We start from the raw sequence: 9,736 nt of genomic DNA, 5'->3' as shown, positions 1-9,736 counted from the left end.
GTCGGGCTCGGCTGCATCCCCGTCCCCTCCAAGCTCCTGGAGGCTTTGCTCCAGCCAAAGCTTCCCCACGGTGAGCGGCGGGACCCACGCGAGGAGGGTCCTGGGGTGGGCGATACAACCCGAAGTTTGCGATCGTTGGGTTTTTGCTTTTTTTTTTCTTTTTTTTTTTTTTTTCTTTGTGGCGGTAGCTTAGCAGCCGTCAAGTTCTGTTGAAACAGAGGGGCTCTATTTTATTGTATTATTTTACTATTTTATTATATTGCATTATATCTCATCTATTAATTATTTATTTTGTTGACGTATTATTTCATTTCACTTCATTTCATCTCGTTCCATTCCATTTCATTTCATTCCATTTCACTTCATTTCACTTCATTTCATTTCATTTCATTTCATTTCATTTCATTTCATTTCAGTTATATTACTTCATTTCATTTCATTTCATTGTATTTAAATTTTAATTTACGAGAAAGCACTTTCTGAACACAACCACGGACTCTTCCAGCTCTCGCCGTGTGCCCACGGTGGCATGGAGTCCTTCTGAAGCTGAGTGTGCTGAGCCACGTGCTGCTGCTGGTGCTGGTGGTGGTGCTCAGCGTGCAGGGTGAGTAAAACCCGCTCTTAAAAACATCCAAAACCCAAGCGAGCACAAGGGAAATTGTTCTTTTTTTTTCTTTTTTTTTCTTTTTTCCCCCCAAAGGGAGGTCAGGGTTTTATCCAAGGAGCCATCTCCATTTGGGACAATTTTGCCCCAAGAGATGCATCCAACAAGAGTAAATCCCCTCGGAAAACAAACAAGCAAACACAAAACCACACAAAAAAAGGCTTTTAAAGCAAGGGTGGAGGACACAAACAACATTTCTATGCTGTTGCAAAAGTCGGGGGCAGTCATGACCAGATAAGGAGGTTGCACAACAGCTCCAGGAACCCAGCTCAGCTCTGATCGGTTTTCACAGCGTTGCCCCCAAACGGCCTCAATCTCACCCCAAAATTTTGCCTCCAAGTTTTTCAGAAGGTGCTGACGCCTCTGAGTGCTCTGCAGAACAAGAGCGAGGCCGAGGGAAGGAACACGATGGAGGAGTACGTGTCTCCCTCCCTGCTGCGCTACGTCTGCTGCTGGAACGGCTCCATAGGTAACCCCTTCCTGGGGGGGTCCCCGGGGTGGGATGGGTGCCCCCCGGGGGGCTGTGAGCCCGGCTCGGTGTCAGTGAGCATCTCTTTGTGGTAGATGGGTGGGAAAAGAGGGCAGGACAAATTTGGGAGGGGAGAGAGCCCCTGCTGGTGCCTCTGGGCCCGGTTGAGCGAGACCTCGAGCACGTTTTGGGGTGTCTCACGGCTCCGTCTCCTCTGCAGGCCACGGGGGCTGCAAGCTGTGCCCCCAGTATTGGCAGCTTTCTGGGGACCACTGCTACCAGGTTTCCAAATCGACTGGGACTTGGAGCCAAGGCAAAGAAGACTGCGAAAGGCGGGGGTCCTATCTGGCCGTGCTCCGAAACAAGGCTGATATGGTAAGTGCAGAGTGGAGAAGGCTTGAAAAGGACCCCAAAGTCCTCGGTTTTGGTGGGCAGAGGGGCAAAAACTGCCCAGGAGTTTCTGGGTGGCGGCAGGAGGCTCGGTAGCTCCAAGCCACCTCGTGCTAAGGGCTGGAAGCGGGGCTGAATTGCTACCTGAAGGGCTTTGGAGGCCCCTTCCCACCTTTGGCACGGGGGGAAGGAGGGACACGGAGCTCGCGGGGAGCCTCTGGTGTCTCAGGCTCTGAATTTAAGCTCTTTCCACCCACTGAGCGAGGCAGCACCCGAGGCATGGGTGGTGTTTAGGGCCCCTCTCTTTGAGGATGAACCAAATGGGCTCAAAAAGCCGGCTTTGCACCCCAACGAGACTCTTGCTGAAGGCCCTTGGAAGCCACCACTCTTCTCCCATTACCCAGGAGCGCTTAAATGAGGGGATCCAGCAGGAATACAAGGAGAAGCTAACAGTGTGGATCGGATTAAAGGCATCCAAGAACACATGGAAATGGGTGGACAACTCCTACAAAGCCGCTGCGTGAGTACAGCTGCAACCCGCGGCACGCGGAGCAGCTTTGCTCCGTTTCAGCCCCAAGATCTCCAATATTTGGTGTCCACAACAGCCTTGCAATCCCCCAGCAAGGCTTTATAGCCCAAAAGTTGGGTGTTGGGAGCACTGTAACCCAACATCTCATCACGCCTATGCAGCCAGTGTGGTTTCAATGCCCTGGGCATGCTCCAGTGGAGGAAGGAGCCAGCTGTTAGTGCAAGCACAGCAATCTGCACGTGCATCTGGGCAAGCCCACAGCAAGAAGCTGCCTGGAGCCCAGTGCGACAGGCTGGGGGAGAAGCTCCCATTGCCCCCTGTCCCAAGAGGAAAAGGATCTGCTTTTGGGTGCTGACGGTTTTGGTTTGCAGGTTCAGTCTCAGTCCCCTTGAGAGCGTGGAGAACGGCTGCGCGACCTTCAAAGACAAGAGGCTGGAGGTTGATGGCTGTGAAAGCGACCACAATTGGGTTTGCCAGAAAGCACCTTTCCCTCTCATCTCAAAGACTGCAGGAGAGCTGTGCGGTGCCCGCCCCAAAAAGTCCAGCCCATAGGAAGCTTGCTGCTAATATCTGGGGTGAAGCCAACCCTCCTCGTTACGGCCCTGCGAGGAATTTCAGGGTTTGAACCCGACCAAGCACAGCCAAGAGTATCAGTATAGGCTCTGGTGCAATTAGCTTCCAATTTATATATATATATTAATTAAAAAATCCATCCAAATATGTACATCCAGTCTGTATCTGTTCTCCTTCCAATAGGAAATGTAAAGTAAAAAAAATAGCATAACTCCATAGCATATCAGATTCATAGGTTTCAGGTTCATCGTTGGTAAATCATGAATAAAGTTATACATAAGTAAACAAATTATTGGTATTAATTCATTAATAAATAATGAATAAAATAAAAAGGTTAAAGTAGAAAAAAATAAGACAATTTTCTGCTGTACAGTCAGAGAGAGGAACAGGAATGTTGCTGACTTGAATACAGAAGATTGACTGAGCCCACAAAAATCTGAGCAGAAAGGAAACTCAGCAATACTGTTCCTGCAAAGAATCAGATTTAAGTCATTTTTACCGATTTTTGTGCTATTTTATCCTGTGGCACTGGCACGGGCTTTATTCCTCTTTTCACTCCCTCCCAGGGAAAACAGAAAGGAAGCAGCCAGCTGCCTTAGCTAGAAGAGAAACTGGGAAAGCCCTCCCGAACAAACAAACAAACAAAAATAACAGGGCAAAAACAGATGGAAATGTTTAAAAACAGCTCGAGCCCAGCAGCAGCTTTGTTTTCCTCTGTCCTCTTTCCTTTGTTTTCCTCTGAGACAGAGAGGCACCAGCAGTGCCAAATAATGTAAATAACTGTATTTTTTTTTCGCTTGTTTTTTATTTTTTTCTGATGCTGGTGGGGGAAGAGAGTGGTTGTTTTGTTCCCGTGACTCGGAGGCAGCTACGAACGCCCGGCACTTGCTGATTTTTATTCCCTAAGCAGGCACCGCCGAGTCTTTGCTGCTTTTCTGTAGGAGTTTTGTGGAGCTGAAAAAAAAAAAAAAAAAAAAAAAAAAAAAACACCACTGTGGGCAGATTGTGCTGCCACAATCGGGAACTTTTTTTGGCATTTTTGGCAACAGGGCTCCAAGCCCCATGGGCAGCCCAGCCTCGGCTCTGTGGCAATGCCACGTCTCGGCACGGGGTCGAAAAGCCTCCAGCTGGTCCGTAGAGGGTGGAAAAGCCTTGAGTCGAAGAGCCGGGGAGCTGAAATTGGGTTTCCAGAGACCTGCACGTGCTGCCCTTCCCTTGGACCGAGCGGTGAGCTACGGGGACGCGAGCCGTGCGAGGTTTGGGCTGAGGATGTCTGAGCCTAATTCCAGCGATTTTTTGGAGCTAAAAACAAAAGAGGGGAGTTAACCGGTGCAGCTGCGCAGTGATTTATTAAACCACCATTTGCTTGCCAGCAGATAATTAAACTTAATGGGGGGAGGGGAGAGTGCCTGCAGAATGTGCTGGAGGATGCGGGTGAGCTATGATTCGGGCACAGGGCTGCTGCTGCTGGGTGGATTTGGCTTATCCGAGACGTTGTGTTGAGCTTACGGGGCAAGATTTGGGGAGCAGGGGGTGCCCGAGAAGGAGCAGCAATGACGAAGCGTTAGGGACCAGCCTCAACCCCGTTCCCCCGCCCAGCTCATGGGGAGCAGCTAGAAGAGGGTGGATGGGGTGGGAACTGGGTTTTGTTTTGCTTTTAGTCCTCCCTGCTGCAGTCTGTTATTAGCAGGCAATAAATGACATTAATCTGTCCATGCTGAGGCTGTGTTGGCGATCGGGATCCCTTCTTTTTCAGCCCTCGAGCTTCCTTTTCGTCCTATTTTCTCCCCCCAACCCTCTGAGGATGGGGAGCGGGAGCAGCCTGACGGAGCCGAGCTGCCCATCAGCACCAAGCAACCAGGGCTGTGCAGAGCTCGGGGGATCCACGCTATGATTCTACGATTAATAGATTTTTATCTCTTAATAGATAATTGGGATAATCCCTGCTCCAGCAACTCCTCTGTCCTGCCTAATGGATGCTGACTGGGCAAGGGCACAGCTTCCCCCCCTGCTTTTCCATCGAAAGGGGTGGGGTTGGGCAGCTTGAGACTTGTTTTGGCTGAGCGAAGACCCGGAATCAGCTGGATCCTGGTCGTAGCTGACTTTTTTTTCCTTCACGGCAGCAATTGGGTGAAACCAAGCAGGGGGTTTCTGTCCTTTTTTTCTGTCCTTTTTTTTTTTTTCTTGGATTCCTCTTCTCTGGACAAAGAGCCTTTTTTTTTTCCCTTGTCACGTGTTCGTTGAAGATGCAGCTGCGTCAGGCAGTAAATTCTCTTCCCACTGGAGCCGTGAAACTGAGAGCAAAGTTCGCTCCTACTGATTTCAGCACTTTATCTGGTGTGAAAACAGCCTTTATTGCCTTTTTTTTTTTTTTTTTTTCCTCCAAAACACAGCAAGCTGCAGGCTTGGGCAGGAGCAGTTTGGCTTTTGGGGACGAGTTGGTGCTGAGGAGGCTGGCAAAGAGCTGCTGTAAGGCAGGGAAGCTCTGCCTAGGTCCAACTTTATCCAAAACGGAGCAATTAAAAAAAAAAAAAAAAAGAACAACAACAACTAAAAAAAAAGCTTTTTATTCTTCCCTTCCGAAATAAAGAGCCAGGCTGGTTTTGCCTGGGAAATTCTAGTTGTGAACTGAAGGAGAAAAAAAAAAAAAACAAAAAACAACCGTATGGTCTGGATTTACCCAGTGTTTTGCCTCTGTTTACACAAAATAATCAGCTGGGTTTCGTTCAGCACACCTGGAGGCTCTTCCTTTAAAGAGCCTGAGCTCTTTTTGAGATGCAAACGATTCGGTGGCAGCGGCTTCACCCGCGGGTTTCTTGCTTTATTGTTAGTTTTTTTCTTTTCGTGTATTTATTTTCAGTTGTGAGCTGGGGCATTTGCTGCAGCCTGTGAGGTTGAACGAAGCTTGGAGGAAATGTAAACAGCAAGAAACGAGGATGTTTTCCTGCGGGCTTTAAGAAAACAGCTTGTCTGGGCCTAAAATAGCGCTTCGGATATTTTTTATAAGAACTGGCTGGAAAAAAAAAAAAGAAAAGGGAAAGAAAAGGGACTTTGAGGATGGCAGAAGCCCTTCCTGATGCAGGTAAATGCACCCCCGTGCCCTTTTCTTAGGGGTCTTAGGGGGCTGCCCTGCATGCGATGGGTGGTTTTGGGGTCGCTCGGATTTTGGGGCTACGTTGCTCAAATGGGCTCTGGTGGGCTGTCAAGTGGAGTGGGGGCTGGAGCCAAAAAAACGTTGAAATATGGGGAAATTATCGAGACAGCACCTCCCCACGGCAAACAGAAGGTGCTGAAATGGTTTCCTGGCTTGGAAGCGATGGGCTCGAGCCCCCCTCTTTCGAAGCAGGAAGGTGGAAACCATCCACCCCCGTCTGCTTTCCGTCTCCCCCGAAATAAGGGAATGAGCTGCCGCCCTTGGGCTGGCCCTAATGGGTGCTGGGGGGGGGGTGTGTGGGGCCAGATCCTGCTCACGGGGCCAGGCAGGAGGCAGAGGGGCTCCTCCACCTCCTTACCAGCCCCTCGGGCTTTGGTGCAGGTGAGGACGCCGCTGCTGCGATGATGCCCCCGCGCCGAGGAGCCAAGGAGATGAGTGAGCACCGGTCCTGTTTTGGGGACGCCGCGGTGTTCCTGGAGGTCGTGGCAGGGCTTAGGGCTACGTTGGGCATAATTTAATTGGATTAAAGTAGCTGGGGAGAGGGGCATGAGGAAGGGAAAGCCGGGAGAGGCGTGGGATGGCCCGAGCTGCGGGTGTGGGTGCGATGCCCGTCTCCAGAGCTCGACGGGGTCGGAGGCGATGCAATGAGCTCAGGCAGCCCTAAAAATCCTCGGAGGCCGATGGCAGCCCCCGAACTGAGCCTTTTCCCCCTGATATGTGTTTTTTTCTGGGGGTATTTTCAGGTGCTGGGGGGAATAGGGGGGGGGCAGTGGGGAGCTCGGGGGGCTGACCGTGCCTCTCCCCCACGCTCCGTTGCCTTGTTCTCCCTCCAGCTTTTAGCCTCAGGTGCCTTAAGGACAAACTGGTCCCCATCGGGGTCACCGTGCTCGTGGCTGCGTTGCTGATCGCCGTCATTGCCCTGGCGGGTAAGAGGATGGAGGTTCCCCCCCCCCAAAAAAAAAAAAAATCCTCTCCTACCCTTTAGAAAACCCAGCAGTGAGGACAGGGCAGGGGCTGGGTGTGGGATGCCACGGGAAAACCTGGAAAGGGGGCAAAATTTGTCCCTAAAAGGGGCCAAAACGGCCCCAAAACACTCAGCGCCAGGAGGAAGCTGCAGAAAGACCTTTAATGGAGAGGGAAGGAGGTGTTTATTTTAGCCCCGAGTGGCTTCTGGAGCTGAAAATGAATATTTTGAACGCGAACAGGAAAATGAAAATGACAAGAATAAGATGAGAAGTGAAAATGAACGTGTTTTTTTTTTTCTTTTTAACACGAGGGGTTGGACCTCTCACAAATCATCACCACCGATTTAAAACACGCCGGGTAAAGGTTTCACCAGAATTCCTTCTGCTTCTTTCCAGCCAGGAAATGTCCGTCCTGCCCCTCTCCCATCCTTCCCAGCTGCTCGGGGAACGGCATCGGGTTCGGGGAGAAATGCTTTTACTTCGTGGAGGACGAGGCCGACTGGAACAGGAGCCGGAGCTTCTGCCTCTCCCGACGAGCCCAGCTGGCCACCATCGACAGCCGGGAGGACTTGGTTAAACGAGGGGTTTGCCGGGCGCTGGGGTGGCTTTTTGGGAAGCAGCCGTGGGGTTCCTTGGAGGGTGTGAGGTGAAGATGGGCACAATGTGTTTTTTTTTTTTGCTTTCCAGCGCTTCCTATTGCGCTACGGGCGTGCCTTGCACTACTGGGTCGGTCTGCAACGGGAGGGATCCGACCCCTGGAGATGGATCAACGGGTCTCTCTTCAACAACCTGTATGTCCTGGCTTCTTTTTCTCGTATTTTTTGACGGGGTGGGAGCAAATAATCGCCCCTTTTTTCAAACCATGATCCTCGGGAAGCAGCTTGTGGATGCAGAGGGCATCCCTGGATGAACCCGTACGGGATCGAGCAACCAAAAATACTCCTTCCTTCGTGGAAGGAGGCAGATTGAGTTTTGCATGGGGGTCGTTATCGGCTGGGAAGGATTCTTCCTGCTCCTTCCAGCACCGTTTGCTTGGATGGGAGACGCTCAGCCCCTTGACTTCTCCTTCTGCTGCTCGGTGCAGGTTCGATATCCGGGGCAATGGCCAATGTGCCTACATCAACCTCGACGGGGTCAGCAGCGACTGGTGCTCCCAGCTGAAGTACTCGGTCTGCAGCCACCCCCTGAAGAGCCCCAGGGGAGCGTGGAGGGGAGGAGAGCCCTGAGCTGCCCCCGGCAGCATCCTCCTGCCTCCTGGAGTCGCCTCCGAATTCCCACCGTGAAGACGACGAAGAGAAGGCTGCTGTCATTAAACCCCCCTTGTGTAGGGATCCTGACGGTGTGTTATTTAAAAAAAAAAAAAAATAAATGTCTTAATTTATTTTTAACTTCAGCTTTGCAGAAGTAGCAACTCCTCGAAGCAACAGCGTGGAGCTCTGGGACCGAAGGATCCTTTGCCCACTCGTGTCTTTGCGGCGGTTGCGGAGAGACTTGGGAATATCCAAGAGGGCTGGAAAAAATATTTATCCAGCACTCCGAAGCTTAATCCTGAGGGCTTGGTGCCCTTGTCTGGGAGATTCAGAGGTAGGAGGAGAAAGGGAAAGCTGGAGGAACGAAGCAGAGCTGAAGCCTCGAAGCTCTGGAGCTGCTTTTTGGCATCCCGGCGCCGTGCCCCATCCCGTTTGTGCCTTGCCGTGGCCCCCTCGGGCGAAGCCGTGCTTAAATCTTGGTGGCCTCTTTCTGGCAAATCCAATGCAACAGCGTGCCGCACGTGTGGGAGCGGAGCTGCCCCTTCCACATCGCCGCGCAGGCGTTCGCCCTCCTTTCCCCCATCACCGGCAGCCTGGGGAGCACCGTGAGCACGACTTTAATCAGCCCCACACGCTCGGATGCTGCCTCCAGCAGCAACGTTTCATCTCATCAGATGATTTTTTTTTTTTTCCCCAAAAAAAAGCCCCTTAAGACGAGTCAGCCGTTCAGCTCGGAGCGTACCACCCCCCTTGCCTCTGGTTTCTCCAGATAAAGCAATTTTCCAGTTTCTGCCCCACAAAAAATCACTCATTTCTCCTCCCCACACACCCTCTGCTTTGCCTAATAAATATTTCTCTCTCTCAAAAGCTCTTTTTTTTTTTGGATATCGGAGTCACCGTGGCTACAGCATGACCCCAGCTGCAAAATGTCCTGGTTTGGGGCATCTCCTTTTTAACTACCTGAAATTTCCCTGCCTGACGTTGCAGGGAAAATACATAGGAAAAATGCTTTAATCGCTTCTTCCGCGCAGCTGGGGGCTGTGGACCCCCATTGCCCAAATTTCATCTGCTCCCCACCGGCTCTGGAAGGATTCTGGGGGGAGTTTGCTGTCGAGAAATGGGGTCAGCAACCCCAAAATGGGGTGGGGTTTTTGCGCCGGGCTGGGGAACAACTCACAAATCATCCTGCAAAGGGGATTCGTCCATCCACGTCCACCCCTCGCCCCGAGTCGGGATGGTGCTGAGCCCCGTCCAGCTCCCCGTTATTTTTTTGCTCGTGGCCGCGATGAAATCCTAGGGGAGGAGGAGGCAGACCCTTTTTCCGCCCCTTTCCCCTCCCTTCTCCCCCTTTTTTTCCCCCCTTCCCCCCTTTTCCCCCTCTTTCCCCCTTTTTCTTCCTTTATTCTCCCCCTTTTCTCCCCCTTCTCCCCCTTTTCTCCCCCCTTCTCCCCCTTTCCTCCCCCCTTCTCCCCCTTTTCCTCCCCCTTCTCCCCCTCTTTCCCCCCTTCTCCCCATTCCCCCCCTCCACCCCTCTTTTCTCCCCCTTTCTATTATTATCACACTATTTTATTATTATTACCCCCCCCCCTTCATTATTACTTCTTTTTTCCCCAACATCCTTTGCCTCTTTGTAAGCCAGGCAGGCACCGCCGGCTCCGAAAACCAAAATCCCACCTGGGGGGGGGGTAATAATAATAAAATAGTGTGATAATAATAGAAAGGGGGAGAAAAGAGGGGTGGAG

General features: G+C 51.5%; 2 protein-coding genes across 5 annotated transcripts; both read left to right on the top strand.

The window, feature by feature from the left end:
- The first annotated feature begins 387 nt into the window (after positions 1-387).
- LOC118159902 (killer cell lectin-like receptor subfamily B member 1C) lies at positions 388-2,604 on the top strand. The gene is made up of 5 exons (XM_035314432.1): positions 388-604; positions 1,005-1,129; positions 1,350-1,508; positions 1,928-2,043; positions 2,424-2,604. The coding sequence occupies exons 2-5, from the start codon at positions 1,073-1,075 to the stop codon at positions 2,602-2,604; spliced, it is 513 nt and encodes a 170-aa protein (XP_035170323.1). The 5' UTR covers positions 388-604; positions 1,005-1,072.
- A 711-nt stretch (positions 2,605-3,315) lies between these two features.
- On the top strand, positions 3,316-8,861 carry LOC118159903 (C-type lectin domain family 2 member A-like). 4 transcript variants are annotated; one of them, XM_035314433.1, is made up of 8 exons: positions 3,316-3,397; positions 4,002-4,059; positions 5,486-5,707; positions 6,161-6,214; positions 6,613-6,705; positions 7,141-7,316; positions 7,432-7,535; positions 8,139-8,861. In XM_035314433.1, exons 3-8 carry the CDS (start codon positions 5,683-5,685, stop codon positions 8,704-8,706), a joined length of 1,020 nt encoding a protein of 339 aa, XP_035170324.1. In that variant the 5' UTR covers positions 3,316-3,397; positions 4,002-4,059; positions 5,486-5,682; the 3' UTR covers positions 8,707-8,861. The 4 variants fall into 4 exon arrangements, with proteins under 4 accessions (XP_035170324.1, XP_035170325.1, XP_035170326.1 ...); XM_035314435.1 differs by lacking the exon at positions 3,316-3,397 and adding an exon at positions 3,693-3,852; XM_035314434.1 differs by lacking the exon at positions 4,002-4,059.
- The last annotated feature ends 875 nt before the right edge of the window (positions 8,862-9,736 follow it).

The sequence above is a fragment of the Oxyura jamaicensis genome, unplaced genomic scaffold (genome assembly GCF_011077185.1).
Source record: "Oxyura jamaicensis isolate SHBP4307 breed ruddy duck unplaced genomic scaffold, BPBGC_Ojam_1.0 oxyUn_random_OJ72626, whole genome shotgun sequence".
Taxonomy (NCBI): domain Eukaryota; kingdom Metazoa; phylum Chordata; class Aves; order Anseriformes; family Anatidae; genus Oxyura; species Oxyura jamaicensis.
This window is presented reverse-complemented; position numbering and strand designations above follow the sequence as displayed.